Raw genomic sequence first — 26,020 nt, forward strand, 5'->3', positions numbered from 1 at the left:
GTGTTTAACGGTGTTTTCTGTCTCCGGGGCGGTTTGTTGTAAAATGGAGGCTGGATGGAGGAGGCGGAGGAGGAGGAGGAGGAGGAGGAGGATGCTGCCATGGCTGCTTCTCACGGCCTGATGATGCACAGCACGCAGGGGCTTCCACTCCTCCAATAAACAGGCAGAAGGATGCTGTTATCTGTCTCCTTCTGTTTTAAAGATCCTCCAGAACATCACAGATGTCTGTGTGTGGAAGGTCATTATAAACTTGGAACTGCACTGGAAAAAATGCCCCTCCAAAAATAAGGAAGAAAATCAACAAATAAAAGACGTTTTTGCTTGAAATAAACAAAAAAATCTGCCAATGGAACTAGTGAAAATCGGCTTGTCAAGATTTCTTGAAATAAAATGTGATATTTAGGACTTTTGAGATAAAAGTGATCTTGAAATTAGCTTAAAAACCTCTTCAAATGTAAAAAAAAAAAAAGCTTGTTTCATATGATATGTGACTCAAAACAAGATGTTTTTAAGACTTTTTCATTTAACAAGATATTCCAGATGTATTGTCTTCCAACAAGTCCCTATATCTGGCTGAAATGGTACTTGTTAGGCAGTTGTGTCTGATATTAAGTGTAATGAGATATTTTGACTAGAAATGAGACAAATATACTTGGTAAGACTAAAGATCCAGTTTAAAATGGCTTCTTTGCTAAGTTGTCTGTTCTGTGTGGACACAACACTGGTTCATCCCTTAGGTTAGGAGCCCTTTTCCTGCCTGAATGGTTCACAGCTCAGAGTTAAGTGGCTTAACAAAGAAACAACACATTCCTCTGAAGATGCTCAGGTACAAGGACTGGACTGAAGAGGAGGGAAGAAGCAGAAAATGTCCAAAGAGAAACTCTGAAAGAGCTTCAGGAAGCTGCAGAACTGCCGATCAGGACACTTTAAAGGTTACAGAGATGAGGCTGATCAGGACTTCATGTTTTATATCTGTGACTCATAAGGACGTGTTGCGTAACATTTGTTGTGGCCTCAACTGAGTCCCGTGTTGGTGGTCCCAGCTGCAGCCACAGATGATACGAACCCCCTCACAGACACTCAGAGTAGCCTAAAACATTGATCTGGTGCTGTTTTAGTGAAAAATCACTTCTTAAACTGGGAACAGGAGTCATTTGCTCTGAGAACAAAACAAATGTTTAAACTGCATTTTAAAGTCGTAGTTGATATTATAGCATCAGAATCATCTCTGTTTGGAAATCTGATGCAACTGATAGCAACAGTTAGCTTAGCATGTAGCTGCGTCTGCAGGCAGAAACAACAGGGCTGCGGTTTGAGTGCAATAAACTGTGCAACTTAGTCTATGGAGACGTCTCACATGCCTCTTTTCAGTTATTATGAGCAGTGTGTGTGTGTGTGTGTGTGTGTGTGTGTGTGTGTGTGTGTGTGTGTGTGTGACCAGACGGATAGAGAAAATGACACAAAGGCTTCACACACTGGCTGATAATTGTGCTCTGACCATCCCAGGATAGTCTCAGATCAGTGTTAAAGGGACAGTTTGCCTCTTTTGACATGAAGCTGTGTAACATCCCATATCAGCAGCATCATTTCTGAACATCTTCTTACCCCCTGCTGCGTCCTGTGAGCAGAGTTCCAGCCTCGTTTTGGTGCTGATGAAGGTAGTCCGGCTAGTTGGCTGGGGTTTAAAAAATAAAGCGTTTTGCTTCTCAGAACAATATGCGTTCAACAGAGTAATACATTTGCATCACAAAATGGTTCTCCAGGAAAAAGTCAGACCTCACAATCGCTTGGCCCTATTTTCTCTCCCTTCGTATCACTGCCTGCTGCCGCCTGCCGACAGCCGCGCCTGTTACGCTGTTTGCTGCTCGGTCTGCACAGCAGGCAGTGATACGAATGGAGAGAAAATAGGGCCAAGCGATTGTGAGGTCTGACTTTTTTCGTAACAGGCTGACATTTCTGACTCCAGATTGCATCTTTAAGCTCAAACCTACACTGTAACGAATTGCTGTATATTTACGGTGGATTTACAACAGTATCCGACTGTATTTTACAATAATTGTAAAATAATTTTACAATACATTTTGTAAAATACAGTTGAATATTCATCCCTCATTCATAGCCTGGGTGGAAATTCAACAAAAAGATTTTGGAAAAGGACGAGGAATATAACGTTAATACTTGTTGCCTCTATATTTTTTTGGTGTAACTACAAATAAGAAGCTGTTTTGTAAATGTATTTTATTTATACAGCCCTTTACAAACAATCATTACGATGTACAAAGTGCTTTACAGCAGGTAATAAACAAAGAGAGGAATAAGTAAAAACAATAAAAGAACAGTGAAAGCAATAAAATATAACAAAATCGAATAAGATTAAATAAGATAAAAGTGTCATCATACTACTGGGTATTAAAAGCAATCCTAAATAAGTAGGTTTTGCTGCACTGTAACGAATTGCTGTGTATTTACGCTGGATTTACAACAATATCCGACTGTATTTTACAATAATTGTAAAATACTGTTGAATATTCATCCCTCACATGTAAATTAACAGTTAAATCAGTCATTTAACAACACCAGTAGATAACTGTAATTTAACAGCATGAAACAGTATTTGTAATGAATTGCTGTCCAAATCCAAAATACGTTATTATACTGTTAAATAAATAACAGTAGCTGCACTGTAAAATAACAGTAAAATAGTGGCGTCCCTGCTGCCAGTATTTTACTGTTATTTTACAGGGAAATTCTTTACAGTGTAGTTTTCCACGTCGACAAACTACTGAAATATGACGATGAAAAATTTAATAAATCAGAAGAAGTTGTTGAAAAGTGTCTGAAAAGTGAGGAAGGTGAGGGGGGAAGGTGGGCGGCTGGGTGATGGAGGCAGCGGCTGCCGGATGGGTTTCAGCTTCTTGCCCATTTGCAAGTGGAGAGCAGATTTAATGCAGTCAGGCCTGAGGACGGCTGATGATGGACAGGGAGCGCCAGCATTAGTGCTTTCAGCTCCATTATCAGAGGGTCAAACTGGCTTAATTATTTCCTCTTTCACACACAAACAGAGTCACTCCCCTGAGATAAACTGATGCTAAGAGGCTGGAGGTCTGTCCTGAATCCAGTCCGAGCTACATCTTCTCACTCAGTGGGGTCACATGGCACTGAAAGGATCGGATTATTGGCTAAATCACAATCAGACTGAGTTATTAAGTGCATGTGTACCTTAATCTGACTAAGAATTGGATCGGATTCAGACCCCGAGATAACTGGGCTGAAAGTCACTCTAAACCTGCTTGTAGACGCTGAAGCACGTGGTGAATCAGACTTTGCGTTCTGCGCATGCTCCAGATGTTTTCCCGGGGTCGTGACCCGGAAGTCAAAGGAGACGATATTCCTGTTGTTGTCGCCGTCAGAAAGAAACAAACAACGCGATGGAGAATGCTCCGTTGGGCATCGAGTTTGTGCAACAAGCAGCTCATCACAGACCAAATGTAGAGGGACGTAGCTTCATCTGGCTCTGCGTTCTCCATCTTTCTCCAATGCCTGAGTTTGTGTTCAAAACCGCATACTACTCCTACTAACTTTCTGAGTTAGTATGCGAGTTTGAGTAAGCGAGAAGTTCCCGGATGCATACTAGATTCTCTGAAATGTTGGGTATGCATCATGAGGTCACTACTCATACTCAAACTACCCAAGATGCAACGTAACGTGACGTCGCCGATCGTCATTTCCTGTCAAAACGGCAGTTTCAAGCTAGCTACAACGAGGGTAGGTTCACTTCCTGTTTTCAAAACAAAAGCACCAATTGTATGGTAATGGCTTTCCCTATGATAAAAGGCAACGGGTATTTTATTTTGTGAAAATAACCGGAAGTGTGTTAGCTCACTGCGGCTAGCTTTAGTGGCGCCGAATTCGTGGGAACAAAATTGTAAACAGCCGGTATTTTGTCAGGTTTTCAACACGTTGGGGATCTAAACGACTACTTTCTCACCTGAAAATGTTTCAAATGTTGCTAAAGTTTACAGAGTTTAGAGCTTAAGGGAAATCAGCTTCAGGCCGGCTGATTTCGACTCGGGCAGGAGCGCAATGCATTGTGGGTAAACACTCTGCATACTGTCTGATCGATGAGTATGCAGTATGCGGTTTTGAACACAGCCTGAGTTTGTTGTTGTTGTTGTTGGTCAACAGGAAGTGGCTCTATTAGCAACAGCTGGAATGGGTACAGCGCCACCTATCATACCGGGGTATGACACGCTTTGTGCCTCTGATCCCATTCATTCACCGCCATATATCCAAGGAGAATTACCCTCGCTCAAATGGATGCTGTGGAAGGCTCCCCTTGAGAAAAATATAAAAGCAGGTTGGTAATATAAAAGCAGATCAGATAGATAAGAAGGCCCAAGACCATTAAGACACTTAAAAACTAATAAAAAGAACCTTAAATCGATCCTGAAACGCCTTCTGGTCCTCGTCAGCACACGGCCGGTAAGAGTTGAGGTAAAGATCCAAACGCAGGAGGCAAAGAAAGGTGGAAGGCGAACGAAGGAAACAAAAAGCACTGCTGAAGCAGGATGGAAAGCCAAAGACTGACAGAAACAGGCAAAGAAATAAAGCTCAAAGAAAGACTAAACAGCACCGAACAGAGACTAAACCGAGGCGCTAAGACATAACTAAACCAGAGCAGAGAATAGGAAACCAACACTGAATAAACTAATACTGGTCCAGGCTCAAATGTGTTCGAAGGATCACAGATGAGAAGTGAAAAACAGAGGAAATGTTCACAGAAAACCGAAGCAAAAGAGGACATTTAATGATGTGAAAAGCAAGAAAAGAGGGAAATAACCAAATGATGATGCTTTTGGTAACATTCTGTTGGGAAAATAAAGACTCTCATGAACAAAAGCTCTGTTGTGCGTTTTTTTAATGCTTTTAAAATGGTTAAAATACCATCCTGACCCAGTTGAACACGTTTCGTTCTTTAGGGGTCTTAAGGACGAGCTCCCCCGTAACCTTAAACCACAACAAAGAAATGATGATGACAGAAAGGATTCTGAAAGGAAAGAGAAATAAACCTGCCCTGGAAATGACATTTTTATGGTTGCATTAGAGATGTCCATCCGGGGATTTTTGGAGTCCGACCCAAATTACAGCATCATTAGCAGCCGGCGGTCTGAACTATCTGTCCCGGGTTTTCAACCAGCAGCTCTTTCAGGTGGTGCTCAAAGGTCTTTAACAGCTGGTTTTCCTCAGCTTGGTTTGAGGGATTTATTGTTTTATGTGTGCTTTAAATAAAGTTGGTGTTGTCAGGGAAGAGTGGCTTATGGCCGTGTTCCTAGAAGGATTCTGTGGGGGCTGCTGCAGGGAACAGGGTACCAGACTGGTTTTTGGGAGCTCTTCAGTTCCAGTTTAACCACAGCTGGGTCCACAGGCTGGGTCCAGAGTGGTTCTGGTTTACGGAGCGTGTTGGACTCCACCAGTTCTGCCCCTCCTCACCGGTCCTGTTTGTGGTTTTCATGGACAGGATCTGGAGGAGGGCGTCTGCTTTGGGAACCTCAGGGTTCCAGCTCTGCTTTTTTGCAGATGATGTGGTTCTGTTGGCTTCTTCATGACCTTCAGTTCACAGCTGAGTGGGAAGCAGCCGGGATGAAGGTCCAGTTCCTCCATTTCTGAGGCCGTGGTTCTGATCCTCCGGGTCGGGGATGAGTCTCTGCCTCAGGGGGAGGAGCTTCAGTGTCTCTGGATCTGGTTCTCAGAGATGGTGAGGTGGAGTCAGAGATGGACGGATGGATCGGGGCTCCGTCAGCAGTAATGAGGGCGCTGAGCCGGAAGGAGAAGCTTTCAGGTTGCTGCTCCATCTTTGCTCCAACCCTCAGCTGTGGGCTCAGATCTGGGTAGAGATCCAAAGACTGAAATGAGTTTCCTTCAGAGTGGGGCGGGGCTTATAGGGAGGGGGAGGAGCTCCACCATCAGGGGGAGGGGTTCTATCATCCGGGGGGAGCTCAGAGCAGAGCCATGACCATTATGGACCATCCATGGATGGATGGATGGATGGATGGATGGAGGGATGGATGGATGGATGGAGGGATGGAGGGATGGATGGATGGATGGATGGAGGGATGGATGGAGGGATGGATGGATGGATGGATGGATGGAGGGATGGATGGAGGGATGGAGGGATGGATGGATGGATGGATGGATGGATGAATGGATAGATGGATGGATGGAGGGATGGATGGATGGATGGATGGATGGTTGGTTGGATGGATGGAGTTTTATCTTTACAGTCTCTCTGAAATGTGTTCTAATAGTTACACTCATATAAAACTTATTTAAAATGTATAAAAACGTATCCATCCACGTGTAAAACCTATTTAAAAATGCTCTGCTTTTATTAAAATATGCTGGAACTTCTCGTCTGAAACAGGCCCGGCTGCAGCGTCCTCATCATGACCAAAGAGGAGAACCTGGAGGTGCAGGAGAAAGAGAGGCACGACCGCGAGGAGCAGGAGGAAGGGAGGGTCCAGAAGGAGGAGGAGGAGGTGCTGACAGAGGAGGAGGAAGAAGAAGAAGAGGAGGAGGAATACGAGCTGGAGGAAGAGAGGGAGGGGGAGGAGAGGGCAGAGGTGGAGGATGAGGAGGAGGAAGAGCAGGAGGAGGAGCGGGAGGAGAGAGAAGAACCGGAGGAAGAGGCAGATCCTCCGGTCCAACCGGAGCCAGAACCGGAGCCGCTGTCTGTGTCTGAGTACCAGAGTCCAGTTCAAGAGTCCCGGCGCAGGGCCATGGTGCACCCCTCAGCCCAGGCACCACTGCCCAAAGACTACGGTACGTCATACCACCTTAAATACACACCATGGTAACCATCTGACTGACAACATAACTCAGAAACTACTGAAAGACAATCACACCACCTTAAATACACACCGTGGTAACCATCGGACTGACAACATAACTCAGAAACTACTGAAAGACAATCACACCACCTTAAATACACACTGTGGTAACCATCTGACTGACAACATAACTCAGAAACTACTGTAAAGACAATCATACCACCTTAAATACACACTGTGGTAACCATCAGACTGACAACATAACTCAGAAGCTACTGTAAAGACAATCATACCACCTTAAATACACACTGTGGTAACCATCAGACTGACAACATAACTCAGAAACTACTGTGAAAACAATCATACCACCTTAAATACACACCATGGTAACCATCGGACTGACAACATATACTGTAAAGACAATCATACCACCTTAAATACACACTGTGGTAACCTTCTGACAAACAACATAACTCAGAAACTACTGAAAGACAATCATACCACCTTAAATACACACCATGGTAACCATCTGAACCATCTGACTGACAATCATACCACCTTAAATACACACCGTGGTAACCATCTGCCAAACAACATAACTCAGAAACAACTGAAAGACAATCATACCACCTTAAATTCACACCATGGTAACCATCTGAACCATCTGACTGACAATCATACCACCTTAAATACACACCCAGGTAACCACCTGACTGACAACATAACTCAGAAACTACTAACAGACAAACATACCACCTTAAATACACACCGTGGTAACCACCTGACTGACAACATAACTCAGAAACTACTAACAGACAATCATACCACCTTAAATTCACACCATGGTAACCATCTGAACCATCTGACTGACAATCATACCACCTTAAATACACACCCTGGTAACCATCTGACTGACAACATAACTCAGAAACTACTAAAAGACAATCATACCAACTTAAATACACATGGTGGTGTCTACAGGCCTCAGTTAGCATGTTAAAGGTTAAAGGTCACCCTAAGGTCAGAAACCCAAGAGCTACATCTCAGACTCTGCAGGCCTCAGTTAGCATGTTAAAGGTTAAAGGTCACCCCAAGGTCAGAAACCCAAGAGCTACATCTCAGACTCTGCAGGCCTCAGTTAGCATGTTAAAGGTTAAAGGTCACCCCAAGGTCAGAAACCCAAAGAGCTACATCTCAGACTCTGCAGGCCTCAGTTAGCATGTTAAAGGTTAAAGGTCATGATCAGGGGTTCACTTAGTTTAGTCACACAGTGTGATGTGTTGTTCACAGGTTGGATTTAGTGAGTTTTAACACCTGATAACAGACCGAATGATCTTTTTTACACCATGAAACCTCAGGACTCAGTCTCAGTCCTGGTCCTGCAGTCTCAGACAGTAAAAGTGTTTCTCATGGTTCAGCAGCTTTGAACAGACGTGGAATGACTGGTCTGTGGACCGTAGGCTCATTGATATTCATCAGACGCACTCAGAGCCGGCAGCTTGATTATCCAACAGAGCCCAGCTTTGCCCTGACAGAAAGTATTCTGCTCTGCTTCAATCTGAGAGCTCAGCCTGAACAAGTCGCTCGTTTTACAGGATTTACCACAGAAATGCTGATTTTTGTTGGTTTCTTTTACATTTTTGCATGTCGTAGATGCTTTTTGACCAAATCAGGTCAAATCCAAGTAGCTGTAACCTAAATAACGGCCATAAACTCGCAGTTTACTCACTAACTGAGTTCCAAACAGGGGAGATGTAATACCACCAGTGGCCACTAGGTCACTAAATAAATTCTCATGGTTTAACAGCTGATGTTTACCGTGGATCAATGCTCTGGTTGTTGGATAGATATTAGTCCCCAGAGAAGTGATTTTGGGGAGATATTGACTCGAGTCTTATTCAATGATTTTGATCAGTTATTGTTCTTGTGGCCAAAAATAAATGTAATGCCAGGGAAGGGAAATAGTGTGTCTGCATCTCCATCCAAAGTGCTGGATCGCCGTTACAAAGAGATTTATTTTAAACCTACTGGAGTAGATTTACAGCCCGAATTAGAAGGTAAACAGCAAGTAATTAAGAACAGTGAGTAAACATGGCCGTCCCAAGGATGGAACTCGTTAACCTGTTTTAATAGATTCATTTTCCACAGTGAATAAGCAACAGAGCTTTCAGAGTTGGGGACTCGAGTCGCTGTTTTGATGACTTGTGACTTGACTTGACAAAAAAGAAAAGACTTGAGACTCGACTCGGACTTGGAAGTTAAAGACTCGGCACTTGACTTGAGACACGATGACTTGAATGACTTGAGTGTTAAGCATCTAGCATAACTTCCAACTTTGTTCGTCATTTGAAGATCCATTCTGACCAGTAAGTGGTCGTCAAATTAGCTAATATTATCCTGTTAGCCTAGCCGGTAGTTAGCTAACGTTAGCTTGATATGATACGGGGTGGACAGGTTGGACACATTGGCCAATGATGTTTACTGACAGTTACTTATATCTTTGTGTTTTCACTTTATTAAGATCAGATTCTGCAGGTAAAATTGCAATAATAAGGTGAGCTGACCAAGAAAAAATGACTCGGGACGTGAAAGCTAAGACTTGGGACTTGCACATGTGTGACTTGGTCCCATCTCTGTTGGGAAGCAATCCTTTGGTTGTTATTCATTTCTGACTTTTTGTTGTCATGGTGACTATTTTTTGCACCCAACTTTGTTGCAGCCAGTAGAGACGCTTACAGAAGAAGACTGAAACCTGCAAAGTTAGCTTTCGCTGTTCACTGAAGGAAAGTTTGCTTTCAGGGTGATTTCACTGAGTCAGTGAAAGAGAATCTGCCTCAGAGCTGCAGGGCTGGCAGGGCCCAGAGGTTACCTCTGACATGCATCCTTTCCTCACTCCTTTCCTCACTCCTTTCCTCACTCTTTTCGCCTTCCTCACTCTTTTCCCCTTCCTCACTCCCTTCCTCACTCCCTTCCTCACTCCCTTCCCCTTCCTCACTCCCTTCCCCTTCCTCACTCCCTTCCTCACTCCCTTCCTCACTCTTCCTCACTCCCTTCCTCACTCCCTTCCCCTTCCTCGCTCCCTTCCTCACTCCCTTCCTCCTTCCCTTCCTCACTCCCTTCCTCACTCTTCCTCACTCCCTTCCCCTTCCTCACTCCCTTCCTCACTCCCTTCCTCACTCCCTTCCTCACTCCCTTCCTCACTCTTCCTCACTCTCTTCCCCTTTCTCACTCCCTTCCTCACTCCCTTCCTCGCTCCCTTCCTCGCTCCCTTCCTCACTCCCTTCCTTGCTCCCTTCCTCACTCCCTTCCTCACTCCCTTCCCCTTCCTCGCTCCCTTCCTCGCTCCCTTCCTCACTCCCTTTCTCACTCCCTTCCACGCTCCCTTCCTCGCTCCCTTCCTCGCTCCCTTCCTCACTCCCTTCCTCACTCCCTTTCTCACTCCCTTCCTCGCTCCCTTCCTCACTCCCTTCCTCGCTCCCTTCCCTTTGCCTTCCTCGCTCCCTTCCTCGCTCCCTTCCTCGCTCCCTTTCTCACTCCCTTCCTTACTCCCTTCCTCGCTCCCTTCCTCGCTCCCTTTCTCACTCCCTTCCTTACTCCCTTCCTCACTCCCTTCCTCGCTCCCTTTCTCACTCCCTTCCTTACTCCCTTCCTCGCTCCCTTCCTCGCTCCCTTCCCTTTGCCTTCCTCGCTCCCTTCCTCGCTCCCTTCCTCGCTCCCTTCCTCGCTCCCTTTCTCACTCCCTTCCTTACTCCCTTCCTCACTCCCTTCCTCGCTCCCTTTCTCACTCCCTTCCTTACTCCCTTCCTCACTCCCTTCCTCGCTCCCTTTCTCACTCCCTTCCTTACTCCCTTCCTCGCTCCCTTCCTCGCTCCCTTCCTCACTCCCTTCCTTACTCCCTTCCTCACTCCCTTCCTCACTCCCTTCCTCACCCCCTTCCTCGCTCCCTTCCTCACTCCCTTCCTCGCTCCCTTCCTCACTCCCTTCCTCGCTCCCTTCCTCGCTCCCTTCCTCGCTCCCTTCCCCTTTCTCACTCCCTTCCTCGCTCCCTTCCTCACTCCCTTCCTCGCTCCCTTCCTCGCTCCCTTCCTCGCTCCCTTCCCTTTGCCTTCCTCGCTCCCTTCCTCGCTCCCTTCCTCGCTCCCTTCCTCGCTCCCTTCCCTTTGCCTTCCTCGCTCCCTTCCTCGCTCCCTTCCTCGCTCCCTTCCCTTTGCCTTCCTGGGTTCGGTTTCTCCTCTAACTCTTCCCGGCCGTTTCTGTCTCCAGCGTTCACCTTCTTTGACCCCAACGACCCGGCCTGCCTGGAGATCCTCATGGATCCTCAGACCACCGTCCCCGAGCTGTTCGCCATCATCCGGCAGTGGGTTCCTCAGGTGCAGCACAAGATCGACGTCATCGGCAACGAGGTGGGAAACGCTCCGTCCTGTTTTTCCATCGGCTTTTTGTTGCACGCCATTTTCTGAAACGACCGCAGAGGGAACATCAACTGCAAAGCTCGTGTATAGAACCTGCAGGTTGAAAACTGTAGCACAAAGAGAGCACTCAAAAGATTAAACGGTCAAGAAACTGCTGGAAATAAAAGTGCATTTCATCTTCCTGATTTACGTACTTGAACCTGAGTCTGCTCGGGGTAATGAGCTGATGCTAAAGCTAAAGAAGCTAACAGGAATGTAGCAGCTCTGATTCTGTAGGGAGCTGGCATGGAGCCTGAATCCTGACTCAGGCTCATTGTCACATTGTCCCAGGTTCACCCCCCTGAACACACACACACATTAGCCGCATTCCCACTGTAGGAACCTTCTGCAGTTCCTGTAACCTTTTCAGGAACGGGGACGTTTTTTCCCGCATTCGCACATACAGGAACTAGGGACCACGGCCCTCAGTTCCTGGAACCATTTCAGCTCCTTCTCCAAGGCTGGGGCTGTGTTCGAAACCGCATACTACTCCTACTACTCATACTAACTTTTTGAGTTAGTATGCGAGTTTGAGTAAGCGAGAAGTTCCCGGATGCATACTAGATTCTCTGAAATGTTGGTTATGCATCATGAGGTTACTACTCATACTCAAACTACCCAAGATGCAACGTAACGTGACGTCGCCGATCGTCATTTCCTGTCAAAACGACATTTTCAAGCTAGCTACAACGAGGGTAGGTTCACTTCCTGTTTTCAAAACAAAAGCACCAATTGTATGGTAATGGCTTTCCCTATGATAAAAGGCAACGGGTATTTTATTTTGTGAAAATAACAGGAAGTGCGTTAGCTCACTGCGGCTAGCTTTAGTAGCGCCGAATTCGTGGGAACAAAATAGTAAACAGCCGGTATTTTGTCAGGTTTTCAACACGTTGGGGATCTAAACGACTACTTTCTCACCTGAAAATGTTCCAAATATTGCAAATACTATCTATATAATATTTAACTAAATATGAATGTGAATAACAATGATTAAAGATACAACAACGCACTCAGAGCCGCAGAATGCCGACGTGACTGCAGCTTGTTTCTGTATTTCCGACACGTTTGGCAGCCACATTCAGAGGGTGGTGAGGTCTGAAGTTGCTCAGAGTCACTGAGAGACTCTTCCATCCCAAACGTCCTGCAGCCCTGCTCCAGAAACACAAAGCATTCGATCTATGTTTAATGGTTTATCCGCTGGAAAGCCGCCTCGGCTTCAGGACGCTCACACTCTCTCACTGTAATGATGACCCAGTTAGGGTGACTGCATGCAGGGAGAGGAAGTGCTGCAGGGGAAGAGAGACTCTGAAAGTCACCGAGGCTCCATCTTGCCTCAGCATGAAGCTGACTCAGAGGAGAGAATAGGCGAGGATGGGACTCAGAAACAGAAATCAGGCTGAGTTAGAGTCCTGCTTTAACTCAGGTGGTCTCAGAGCAGCATGGTGGGATGTTTGGGACCCCAACATCTCTGTTTCTGCTCTGCTGAACATCCTCAGCTCTCCGTCTGCCTCCTGCAGCTGCTGCCCACAGATAACTCACTTTATTTCCTCTTTATGCATCTTTTAACACACTTTCTCCAACCTGTATTTTTATCCAGCAGCACGTGTACAGAAACGTGAAGGTTCACGACTTCTCTTCACTTCCACTCGCACGTGTTATAAAGTGTAATTAATATTTTGTACACTGTTTTCTGGAGAATATTCATTAGATAATTGAACAGAAACCAGGTTAAGTGACTTTAAACTGAAAAAATATTCACATGATGCAGAGGCATGGCGTCTCTAAAGGTCACATTTAAAGGTAAATCTGTGGAAATCAGTGTTATTATATAGATAGTTATAATTTTCCCCCTTTTTGCTATTGATTAGAACAAACAAACTGAAGTATATCAATCATCAGTCATCAAAAAGTCATTTTTCGGCCTTTTTCTCTGTGTGTCTCAGATCCTGAAGCGTGGTTGCCATGTGAACGACCGCGATGGTTTGACCGACATGACGCTGCTTCACTACAGCTGTAAGGCCGGAGCGCACGGAGTTGGTAAGCTGCCGTTTAAACACCCTGAAATCAGTTGGAGATGTGAACGATGACTCCTTAAGAACCCCTCACATTCTGTCTTCAATCAGACAGACAAAAATACTAAATAATCATCTTTAGGCAAATTAGAGTTCATCCAATTGATAAAATAAATTAAAATGTAATTAATTAATTACAAAATAGCTTAAATTAAAATTATCCAGGTAAATTCAGGAACTTCAGTAAAAAATAAAACAGATTTAGGAAATGTTTAAAACATATGTAACCCATATGTAACCTAAAAAACAAACATTCACCTATCCATGGGGGAAAACGAGTTTAGGAAACTTACCGCTACATGTTTCCTCAAGTTAGATGCTGAGTTTCTGCTGAAATGTGCGTTTGTTTTGGTTGACACAGAAGACACATAATGTAGCTGCTGTTTCTCACTCTTTGTAAGGTAAACATGCTTTCAGTATGAGGCCTCGTCTGCGTCTTCATTTCCCACCGTTGGTTCTGACATTTTTCATCTGTTTCTTTGTTTGTTTGCTACAACTGCTAATGCTAAAGCTAACCCGTCCCGCCGCTGAGATCGAGTACGGTCACGTGACCAGACTGCACGGCTGCGTCTGATTGGTGGAACACAGTCAGGTGGTAGAGCCTTTGGCGGAAGTCTCTCTCTCTGTCAGAATAAAACATTAAAATGAGGCGTACGCGGGGGGATAAAAATAATGAGGCGTAGAATACCAAAGAGGTAAGAAGAGAAGTAACCAGCTCATTGTAGCCTTAAGGGCCGTGTATACTCTCGCAGCAGTGTGTCGCAGTGAGCTTGTCGCAGGTATGACGCAGTTATTTTTGATTTATGCCCACTTTTGAAGCGCGGTCTGCGCTATGTTAATCCCACGCCACCGCGCAAGAGGGACAATCACGAACAAGCTAGGATTGTGGGTGTGGTGGGTGGCGTGTTTCTCTTCCGGTTACGGAGGTCATTCAACAACAATGGCGACTGGACGAATGCGCACTTTGATTGAGATGCAGCTGATCGATCTAGAAATATAAGAAATATTGCTACTACTGGAGCTGGCAGAGAGGCGAAAGAATCGTCACGGTTAGCACGGTTAGCGTCACCATTAGCCGGTTAGCTAACCGGAAATACGTATTGTGTAGAGCGGATGTAGAGTTGACCAATCAGAGGCCTCCTTTCTCTCCTCCCTGCGACGATATCTACGGCACTGTCTGCTGTGAGTTACAATTTTGGGGAGGTGCACCAGAGTGTCTGCGTAAGGGGGGGGGGCATGTCTGCGTTAACTGCGACACACACGCAGACGACCTGGTTTCCGACCATAAACCGCCCTTAATGTAGCGGAGTAAGAGGACAGTTTCTAGTCAAGGAAAAGTAAAAAGTATAGAGATTTAAAACTACTCCTAGCTCAAATTCATGCAGGAACAAGAACATTTCTGCAACTTTTTCCTGCCACTGTAGTAAATCCAGGCTAAGAAAACAAGTCTGTAACCAACATCAGTTCTATCACTTTTAGTTTTGTCCTCCTCGTGTTTGCAGGCGACCCGGCTGCGGCTCTGCGTCTCACCAGTCAGCTGATCTCTCTGGGCGCCGACGTCAGTCTGAGGAGCCGCTGGACCAACATGAACGCTCTGCACTACGCCGCCTACTTCGATGTCCCAGAACTGATCCGAGTCCTGCTCAAAGCGGCCAAACCCAGAGGTATGCACCACTGGATATTTAGCTGTAGCTCAATGAAAAGGAGAAAGACCATCATGGAGGTTCTCCTTCTGCATTCTCCACAGTGTTGAACTCCACGTGCAGCGACTTCCATTACGGAACAGCCATCCACATCGCTGCCTCCAACCTGTGCTTGGGTGCAGTCAAATGTCTGATGGAGCATGGAGCTAATCCCACCATCCGGGTACAGACGCCTTACTAAAGTAGTGCAGATACGGAGCCACGTGCAGCAGTTTGATGGTTGGTCCTTCTGTATCTGAGCTCTACGAACCCTCCCGTTTTGTTTCTGCAGAACGATAGGGGCCAGGTTCCGGCAGAGGTGGTCCCTGACCCGATGGACATGAGTCTGGACAAGGCGGAGGCGGCCATGGTGGCCAAGGAGCTGCGGCAGCTGCTGCTGGAGGCCGTCCCCCTGAGCTGCAACCTCCCCAGAGCCACGTTGCTCAACTACGACAACATCCCAGGAAACCTGATGCTGTCCTCACTGGGGCTGAAGCTCGGGGACCGCGTGATGCTGGACGACATGAAGGTTTGTCTTCATCAAACCGACAAAGCCCCTTACATACCATCACACCACCTCCTCCATGCTTGATGCTGGGAACCACACTTGCATTTGTTTCCTTTTCCTGAGACCAATCTATGGCTGTGTTCGAAAACCGCATACTTCTCCTACTAACTTTTTGAATTAGTAAGCGAGTTTGAGTAAGCGAGAAGTTCCCGGATGCATACTAGATTCTCTGAAATGTTGGGTATGCATCATGAGGTTACTACTCATACTCAAACTACCCAAGATGCAACGTAACGTGACGTCGCCGATCGTCATTTCCTGTCAAAACGGCAGTTTCAAGCTAGCTACAACGAGGGTAGGTTCACTTCCTGTTTTCAAAACAAAAGCACCAATTGTAACGTAATGGCTTTCCCTATGATAAAAGGCAACGGGTATTTTATTTTGTGAAAATAACAGGAAGTGCGTTGCTCACTGCGGCTAGCTTTAGTAGCGCCGAATTCGTGGGAACAAAATTGTAAATAGCCGGTATTTTGTCAGGTTTTCAACACGTTGGGGATCTAAACGACTACTTTCTCTCCTGAAAATGTTTCAAATGTTGCTAAAGTTTACAGAGTTTAGAGCTTAAGAGAAATCAGCTTCAGGCCGGCTGATTTCAGCTCGGGCAGGAACGCAATGCGTTGTGGGTAAACGCTCTGCATACTGTCTGATCGATGAGTATGCAGTATGGAAGTATGTAGAATGTAGTATGCATTATACAGTATGCAGTATGTAGTATGTAGTATGTAGTATGCAGTATGTAGTATGTAGTATGTAGTATGCACTATGTAGTATGCAGTATGCAGTATGTAGTATGTAGTATGCAGTATGGAAGTATGCAGTATGTATTATGTGGTTTCGAACACAGCCAGAATCTGTCCGTCGGCCCCTAACAGAAACACATCCATCCACCACCAGGTTTACGGGGGCCTGACGTGCGCCTCCTCAAAATGGAAACTAGATGGTGCATTAATGCCGGTACTGACCGCAGCGATTGGTCGGCTTTACGAGCTGGAGATGTAAATGTATTTTATTTATACAGCCCTTTACAGACAATCCTTACGATGTACCAAAGTGCTTTACACACTGGAAAAAACGCCCCTCCAAAAATAAGTTAAAAAAAAACAAATAAAAGACGTTTTTGCTTGAAATAAGCAAAACAATCTGCCAGTGGAACTAGTGAAAATTGGCTTGTCAAGATTTCTTGAAATAAAATGTGATATTTAGGACTTTTGAGTTAAAAGTGATCTTGAAATTAGCTTAAAAACCTCTTCAAATGTAAAAAAAAAAGCTTGTTTCATATGAAATATGACTCAAAACAATTTGTTTTCAAGACTTTTTCATTTAACAAGATATTCCAGATGTATTGTCTTCAAACAAGTCCCCATATCTGGCTGAAATGGTGCTTGTTAGGCAGTTGTGTCTTATATTAAGTGTAATAAGATATTTTGACGAGAAATTAGACAAATATACTTGGTAAGACTTTGATTTTTTCCAGTGTGGATGGCTTTCTCAAGGTCATGACGACTTAAAAACATTTTAACTTTGGCCAGGAGACGCAGCTGGAAAAAACTAGTCCTGACGACATCGTTCATTTGTTTGTCCAACCTGAAAACCTCCTTTGAGTGACGTGTGTCCCAAAAAATACCCGATCCTGATCACGATGTCGTTAGTTAACGCTGTTCATTTCAAGAAGCATGCTGATAAAGTTAACATAGTCAAGCTTTAGAACAGAGTTCATTAACCAAAGTTAAGTGAAACCCTGTAAACAATGTGCAAAAACAGAGTTAGAAACTAAAGTTTTCTCCCATGTAGTCAAATAAAAACGATAGATAAATAAAAGTCTGAATCACGTGACTCTGGTACATTTAAATCCTGCTTTTCATACGGGACATGAGTCATAAACTCTGAGTTTATTAACCCTGAAATGAGGGAAACTCTGAGTTTTCTGTTTCACAAGGGGAGGTAACTCAAACCCGAGAAAGAGGGGTAACTCTAGCATGTGACCGCATTAAGATTTCCAATTCGAGGTTGGTGAAAAACGTAGCGCCTCTTCTTCCCCGTTGCCATGGTGACTTATCGAATCGGGGCTCCATTGATGCTGGCTCAAGACTCAAGGTGAACCTACTCAGAGTTGATTAAACTCACTCAAATCAGCGTTTCTGGAACCGGAAACTCAGAGTTTTCTGTCTCAGAGTAGATCCACTCAGAGTTCAGGATTAGACTCAGAGTTTGTTGAACCTGCTTTGTGAAATGGACCCCAGGTAGTTTCCTGCTTTGGCGTTCACCCGCCGATGACAAAGTTTGCACATTGTATTAATCTGTCCATCATTTGGATCCAAAACCACTTCCACAGGGAAGACAAGGTGAGTTCAGTGAGTCTCACCCCCACGTTCGTGGCTCTTTTCAGCTACACTCATTCTGTCCCTCCTCAGTATGCCGGTAGTTATTGATTCATATTATTATTGATTCATATTATTATTCCTTTTGGGTTTTCTTGGGGGGTTAGCAACCAGCTTAGAGGTGCAGGACCACCAGCAACTGTTCTGATGGGTTCACAGCCGGCTCTGGGGATAGACTGATGCTGATCATAGAGACTTTGACATTGAGTTGTGATCTGTTGCTGTCACGAACAGGAAATGCTCGGGGAAAGGCCTCGGTATGCTTCTCCGTCGCTATCCGCCAATCCGACGCTGTGGTCACGCAGAGGCTGTTAAGGCTGATTTATGGTCGCCTACGGAGACCCTCCCGGAGACGCTCTCCGTCGCTTGCGTGCGTTGGCACGGAGACCGCAAGGGTTGTGATTGGTCGGCTAACAGCATCATATCCGGAATCTCTTTCCCGGTTTAGCTCCTTCCTCTCAGAACAACAACGCCGCCATTTCTGAAAGAGTTTACTGTGTGCCGGTCAACATTTGGTCAAAATTATTTGCATTTCAACATCAACAAGCTCCAACTCCAACAACAGTCTTTCTCTCTCGAAGTAAAAGACAACATTAGTTGTTGTAATCATTAAAGAAATAGCATTCTTAGAATTGTCGTTGGTACCAATAAATAATCAAAGTAATACTGGCCACTTTAGCTGCTTCTCAACCAGCGGCAGAGTCATTCCCCAGAGGCAATCTTCACCGTTAAAACTAGGATTCTTTAACTTCCACTTCTCCTCTGCATCACATTCACACAGTTACAGCAAACACCACGAAGCATGGAGTAATAAAATAAAGATAAACTAGCAGCTAACATCACCGCTACAGGTGCTCCTCGGTCTCTGCATAGACTTAATATACGTAGACGCCTCATAGCGTGCTGGAACGTAACAGCGTCGCCGCCATATTGGATGGGTCTCCTCACTTTAGGCTAGAATCAATTGGAGTCAACGGAGACTGAACAACAAGAGCCGTTTCCCAATATGCGTACTTGTCTGTACTTGCGTAGACCGCAAGGGTTACATCATCATTTCCTGAATCACTTTCCCGGTTTAGCTCCTTCCTCTCAGAACAACCACGCCGCCATTTCTGAAAGAGTTTACTGTGTGCCGGTCAACATTTGGGGAACATCTGTGAGGAGTGGAACGGAGCGGGAAGGTGAACAATCCGCTTACATGGGAAAGTTGTGCAAAGAGAGCAGATCTTGCCTTATCGGCTGCTTTCTGATTAGATTACATTTGGTTTTTGTGCAGTTTTCCCAAACATCAAACTATGGATGTTAAAAATATCCACAGCAGAAGGTTTGATGACCATCTTTTAAGGCTGCAAATCTGTCCTCAGAGGCGTTGGTGGTGCTGCAGTCGGTCGCTCTAACTGTAAGAAAAACAGCGTCAGATAAAAGTGTTGAAGCGGTTTCCTTTGGATGCAGCCCTCCCAGATGGGATTAGAAAGCTGTGAGCATGTGTGCTTAACATCTCTCTGATCTGACGATGACTTATCCCATGCATTTCTTACTGATTTCTTACCAGAGCAAAGACAACAGCCCAGCTGCAAACCTCAGACAGGTTGGTTAGACGCCGACTTGATTGTAGACTAACTGACTAACATGTAGTCCTCCTGTCACAGTTAAAATCTGCCCCCCTACCCCCCCATTCATTAAGTGCAGCAGCTGAACTGCCTCCATACTGTACACCCAAACCAGCGAAAGCATGTTTGCGGCCATGTTCCAAAAGTGGGCTTCAGGGGGCTTGTCTCTCCTCGTCTCTTCCTCAGGCTGGAACTCTGAGGTTCTGCGGCACCACGGAGTTCGCCAGCGGTCAGTGGGTCGGCGTGGAGCTGGACGAGCCGGAGGGAAAGAACGACGGCAGCGTGGGCGGCGTCCGCTACTTCATCTGCCCTCCGAAACTAGGTAACGGCTGCTGAGAGACGAGGCGGGATGTTTTTAAAGCTAATTCCTAGGGCTGGGCGAGTTAAGGCAAGGCAAGGCAATTTTATATAGAGAGCACAATTCATACACAAGGTAATTCAAAGTGCTTCACAGCTACATAAAATCACAAGAAGGCAATAAAATCATTAAAAAAAAATTAAAAATTAAAAATTAAAAATTAAAAATTAAAAATAAAAAATAAAAAATAAAAAATAAAAAATAAAAAATAAAAAATAAAAAATTTAAAATTTAAAATTTAAAATTTAAAAATTTAAAAATTTAAAAATAATAATAATAATGAAAATTTTAAAAAATGTGAAGAGTGCAGATAAAATACTTTCAGGTGTCATATGCACAGAATGTCACATGCGGAACTTTTAAATGAGTTAACTCGTTATTATCGCGTTAACTCGCTAATTGTTTGACGCCGATAAATATTTTATCGCGCATGTTTTATTTATTTATTCTTCTTTTTAAAAAAATTTTAAAAATAATTTGGGGGGGCTTTTGTGCCTTTAATGGATAGGAAAGTTATTATTAGATATTAGATCTTAAAGATTATTTTTAGGGCTGGGCGAGTTAACTCGTTAATTATTTAACGCCGATAAATATTTTATCGCGCATTAATGCAGGTTTTATTATATTAAACAAAATAAAAAATAATAATACATTTTTTGGGGGGGGGGGCTTTTGTGCCTTTAATGGATAGGGAAGTTCAGAGAGACAGGAAGCAGGGGGCAGAGAGAGGGGGAAAAACACACAGCACAGGGCCGTCTGATGCGGGACTCGAACCAGGTTTTATTTAGGCTTTTATTTTGTAAAAGTCTGTCGCTCACAGGCTTTTATTATTGTAAAAGTCTGTTGCTCACAGGCTTTTATTTTGTAAAAGTCTGTTGCTCACAGGCTTTTATTCTGTAAAAGTCTGTTGCTCACAGGCTTTTATTTTGTAAAAGTCTGCTGCTGTGGAACAGGAAAAGAAAGTAATCGGCGGATCCATCAAACCTGGAGAAGGGTACGGAACTTTTACTCGGCCATTTTCATGTTAAAGTTCTTCCAGACGGCGGAGTCGACAGAACCAAAGTCATCTGTAAACACTGCCAAGTTGAATTGTCTTCTCACCGTAGTAGTTCCAGTCTAAAATATCACTTAAAGGCAAAACACACAACTGATAGCAGCAAGTCATTCAAGGAAACAGACAGTGGAGCGAGGCTTCTACATAAAAACTACAGAAAGATGCTGATGTTAAAAGTGTGTTTGCACAACAAATGTTATGGCACTTTCATTTATATGGCAGCACATTTAAAATAAAGCTAAATGCTAAAAGCTATACGCTACTTTTGGATTCATTTTTGGATTCTGCGTACAAATGCGATTAATCGCGATTAATCAGGGAAAACATGTGATTAATCAGATTAAACAGTTTAATTGTTGTCCAGCACTAGTAATTCTGCATCATTCCGACTCATTTTCATCCACTTGAGGTTTCAGTGCATCCCTTTTTCTTTGGCCATGCAGGTATTTTCGCTCCCGTTTCAAAGATTTCTAAGTCCGTGGACCTGACGCCTTCGTCCGTCACCTCCACCCCCCGAACTCCCCGCAGGGACCTGACCTCCCGCCTCGCTGGAAAAACCAGGAAGGAGAAAGAGAAGAAGGAGAAAGAGAGGGAGAAAGGTAAGTGAGCTCTGATTTTGGGCTCCTTTCTGGTGTTCTGTAGGCCCACGTTCACCCTCTAACCGAGTCCGTTGTTTTGCTCTCAGCTCAGAGGAAGAAGGCATCGGTGGCCAGTCTGGACCCGGAGGGAATGAACGTGGAGGTTGGAGATCAGGTGCTGGTTGCCGGTCAGAAACACGGCATCGTCCGCTTCTACGGCAAGACGGACTTCGCTCCCGGTGGGTCTGCTGGTCCTCAGTGGGTTGGTCTGAAAAATGATTCCTCATTATCGGCTTATCTGAGAAAAGTATTAAAGTCTGCCTGCACAGCGTAATCGCTAATAAACGCTGATAGTAGAACTTTCCTTAAATCCAACCTCTCAGTTTGACAGGATGCAGGAGCATCTCCATGTTTGAGTCAGAAGCTGTTTTGATGACTTGTGACTTGACAAAAAACTAAAGACTTGAGACTCGACTCGGACTTGGAAGTTAAAGACTCGGCACTTGACTTGACTTGAGACACGATGACTTGAATGACTTGAGTGTTATTCAGTTCATGTTTTCAGTTTGAATATAAAATTAATGATTAAAAAAATAATATCGATTACCCGGTAGGAGCGCAGGCTGAGAATGGCGTCATGATTGGATCCCTACCCTGTCAGTCGGCCATGCCCTCTCTGCATACCTTAGTGTTTCTTAGAGAGAATAAACTCATATCAGATATGCATCAACATGTCAGCGGGACCGAGAGTCATTGTCTGTGTTCGAAACCGCATACTACATACTACATACTACATACTTCCATTCTGCATACTCATCGATCAGACAGTATGCAGAGCATTTACCCACAATGCATTTCGCTCCTGCCCGAGCCGAAATCAGCCGGCCTGAAGCTGATTTCTCTTAAGCTCTAAACTCTGTAAACTTTAGCAACATTTGAAACATTTTCAGGTGAGAAAGTAGTCGTTTAGATCCCCAACGTGTTGAAAACCTGACAAAATACCGGCTATTTACAATTTTTGTTCCCACGAATTCGGCACTACTAAAGCTAGCCGCAGTGAGCAACGCACTTCCTGTTATTTTCCCAAAATAAAATACCCGTTGCCTTTTATCATAGGGAAAGCCATTACCATACAATTGGTGCTTTTGCTTTGAAAACAGGAAGTGAACCTACCCTCGTTGTAGCTAGCTTGAAACTGCCGTTTTGACAGGAAATGACGATCGGCGACGTCACGTTACGTTGCATCTTGGGTAGTTTGAGTATGAGTAGTAACCTCATGATGCATACCCAACATTTAGGAGAATCTAGTATGCATCCGGGAACTTCTCGCTTACTCAAACTCGCATACTAACTCAGAAAGTTAGTAGGAGAAGTAGGAGAAGTATGCGGCTTCGAACACAGCCATTGTCTTCGGCTTTCATAATTACCATTTTGACAGCAAAAGACGAACAGCTCAGTACAAGACATGCGGCATCAACATCTTGGACAGCCAGACGACAACTTCCAACTTTGTTCGTCATTTGAAGATCCATTCTGACCAGTAAGTGCTCGTCAAATTAGCTAATATTATCCTGTTAGCCTAGTCGGTAGTTAGCTAACGTTAGCTTGATATGATACGGGGTGGACAGGTTGGACACATTGGCCCATGATGTTTACTGACAGTTACTTATATCTTTGTGTTTTCACTTTATTAAGATCAGATTCTGCAGGTAAAACTGCAATAATAAGGTGACTTGACTTTGACTTGACCAAGAAAAAATGACTTGGGACTTGCACATGTGTGACTTGGTCCCATCTCTGCATGTGGCCAACACTTGTTCAGAACAGCAGAATGTTGTAACTGAACCATTTCCTTCATCAGGTTGGTCAGTAGAGATACGTTTCTGAGGAGAAGGAGGGAGGGTTCTGGTTCTGCTTCAGGACTCATTAAAACCAAACGTTTCCGTCCTGAGAAAAGAGGGTTGCTTTGTTTTAAAGCTGCAGAGTTGCTCGGTTAAAGCCCGGGAAGGTGCAGGGCAGGCGTGACCTGGTCTGTTTGTGTCCCCGCAGGTTACTGGTTCGGTGTGGAGCTGGATCAGCCCACAGGGAAACACGACGGCTCGGTGTTTGGGGTCCGTTACTTCAGCTGCCTGCCCAAATATGGAGTGTTTGCTCCGCCCTCCCGAGTCCAGAGGTAACGATGAATCAAAGTTTTTAAGTTATTTATGTTAAATCAGAGAAAAGGGATCAGAACACTGGGATATCTGGAGACATTTTAACACTTTTCCCGGTCGTTTTGCCAGAATCGGAGGCCCTAAAGACGGCTCACAGAACGACAACTCGATGGTGAAGAAAGTCCACCAGGTCACCAGTAAGTGCTCTTTTTATTACCGTTTTCTTTTTTGTGATAGTCATGCTCCAGCAGTCAAAGCTGCCAAACAAAACCCAGAAGAAGACAAAAACAAGAACTCCTGTGCTCTTTTGTTTGTTTGTTTGTTTATTTGTTTGTTTGTGTCATGCAGTGTCACAGCCCAAACGAAACTTCAACACCATGCGATCTCCTAAAGATCTGACTTCTGAGAGCTCCATATCCAGGTGAGAACTGAGGCGACGCACAACGAGTTCTTCATTATGAGAACATCGTGGAAGAGATAGCTTTGTTTGTTTGTTTGATGGTATTTATGTTTTCCAAATGAAAAATCAACTCCACAGAATCTGACTTTAAATATCTTTTTCACACTGAAAGTGGCCTGGAGGTTCGGAAGTGTCCCCACCTCTAACAGAGGCTTTATTTGTAAAACCAGAGAACCGCTTTGGTTCCCATCGGCGCGTTAGTTGTGTTTGGAAAGCAGGGAACCGATTGTCCTGTGGCAAACTAACGCAGCCACAGTGCCGCTTTCCCCCTCCAGGCCAGCAGGTGGTGCTGAAAGCTCGTTTCAACACAGCTTGTTGTCACCGTTGGGTTTATTTACCTTTGAAAAAGGACTCAGGCTGATGTCTTTTACATGTAAATACAACTTGAATTTAAAGCAGGGGGCTTTAAACAAATTGAAACCCATTCAAAGTGAACATGATGTGAGCAGAACTCCAGATATTTTCACCCCCTTTGCTAAAATCTTTTCTTCTTCTCCTCTTCTTCCCCCTCCTGCCCCACTCCGTCCTGTTGGCCTCCATCTTCTCCATCTTCTCCTCGGTCGGCTGCAGGTTGCTGTTCTGCTGCTGGTTTCCGTGGATGCTCCGCGCTGAGATGCAGTCCTAACCACGCCCACCCTTCCTCCCGTACTCCTCCACCAGACCGATCTCTCTGCTCCACTTTCTCTCCATCGCTCACTCTTCTCTCGGTTTTTCATCTCGTCCCTCTTCTCTCTCACTCTCAGCCCAACTCCTCCTAATTTAGCCGTTCTATAGCAAAATCTATAGTGCCTTGTATCCGATTAAACGTCCTGCATTCCTTTGATTAACTGAGGATTCAGCTCTGCTAAAGTGAGGCCCATTTTACTCTTTTACATTGCTGCCCTGCTCCGGCCTGGTGTTTAGTCTTTGTCACACCTTTCTCTGGGGCAGAAGAACTGCTCTGCAGTTTATCTGAGCTGCTACATCTTCTGTTTTTCCTGCTGCCGGTTTGGGTCTCGCCAAATTTTAAAAAGGAAGCTCGAAAACCAGTTTCCTGATGTTTTCATACCCCTAAAACCCTGTTAAATCATCTGCATGAGCACCAACGGGGCATTCATTCCAAACCTGAGTGGACCAGAGTGTTTGGGAGCTTTTGCATAAAATCTTTCAGGTTTTTTGGGGTTTGTTCGTTGTGCTGGACCCAGTTCGAGCTGCTGCTTTCAACACCATGTGTGCATGGTTAGCCATTAGCATCGATCTAAAACCTGCATGCTTTAATCTCTGAAATGGAAACAGGGTTAATCGTCTTTTTATCTCTCAGATGTGAATAAGAGGCTTTCGCTCCACTGTTGGGATCCTCGGTTTCAAAGCTGGTCTTAACTTCATACCCGCGGCGGCCATTTTCCACCAAATCTGACGATGCAAAAAGCAGCTGAATTTTATTTTTACCTTCAGACTAAAAGTCTAAGACTTCATTTTTTTAGTGTTTCATAGATAAAAAGATATAGTTAGACATTATAGCAGATTAACATTATTCATCAGTGTTTTGCCAAATGAAAACAGTTAGCGTTAAACTGTAGGATATTATAAATCTACGAGAAGCTACAGTCGTTATACGTTGGTAACCAAAACCGCTAACTGACCCAAAAAAGGTTCATTTTCTTTGTTGCTTTCAGCCCCTCTTTGTTTGTGCTGCTGCTGTCTGAAAATAATCTAATAATCTAAACTTAATGTCAGCTTTAACTGAATCTGAATATTTGTTTATGATAATCAGTCATGGATCTTTGTGGCCGGTCATCATTAATCCATGTGCTCGCATAGAGATTTAAATTCTGGACGAGATGCCCAGA

The 26,020-nt window shown here is 44.6% G+C and overlaps 1 protein-coding gene across 2 annotated transcripts in view; it reads left to right on the plus strand.

The window, feature by feature from the left end:
* Window positions 1-25,344, plus strand: part of clip3 (CAP-GLY domain containing linker protein 3) — a 25,927-nt gene extending 583 nt beyond the window's left edge. The window contains exons 2-15 of one of the 2 annotated variants that reach the window (XM_075472773.1): window positions 6,422-6,819; window positions 11,091-11,230; window positions 13,222-13,315; window positions 14,853-15,014; window positions 15,098-15,216; window positions 15,325-15,561; window positions 19,531-19,566; window positions 19,775-19,910; window positions 21,444-21,599; window positions 21,686-21,817; window positions 23,628-23,751; window positions 23,861-23,928; window positions 24,080-24,152; window positions 24,762-25,344. In XM_075472773.1, the coding sequence (XP_075328888.1) occupies window positions 6,444-6,819; window positions 11,091-11,230; window positions 13,222-13,315; window positions 14,853-15,014; window positions 15,098-15,216; window positions 15,325-15,561; window positions 19,531-19,566; window positions 19,775-19,910; window positions 21,444-21,599; window positions 21,686-21,817; window positions 23,628-23,751; window positions 23,861-23,928; window positions 24,080-24,152; window positions 24,762-24,816 (1,908 nt within the window). In that variant the 5' untranslated portion in view covers window positions 6,422-6,443 and the 3' untranslated portion in view covers window positions 24,817-25,344. The remainder of the gene's footprint in view (window positions 1-6,421; window positions 6,820-11,090; window positions 11,231-13,221; window positions 13,316-14,852; window positions 15,015-15,097; window positions 15,217-15,324; window positions 15,562-19,530; window positions 19,567-19,774; window positions 19,911-21,443; window positions 21,600-21,685; window positions 21,818-23,627; window positions 23,752-23,860; window positions 23,929-24,079; window positions 24,153-24,761) is intronic. The other variant, XM_075472774.1, reaches the window with a different exon arrangement.
* Window positions 25,345-26,020: the final 676 nt, after the last annotated feature.

The sequence above is a fragment of the Odontesthes bonariensis genome, chromosome 9 (genome assembly GCF_027942865.1).
Source record: "Odontesthes bonariensis isolate fOdoBon6 chromosome 9, fOdoBon6.hap1, whole genome shotgun sequence".
In the NCBI taxonomy this organism is placed as follows: domain Eukaryota; kingdom Metazoa; phylum Chordata; class Actinopteri; order Atheriniformes; family Atherinopsidae; genus Odontesthes; species Odontesthes bonariensis.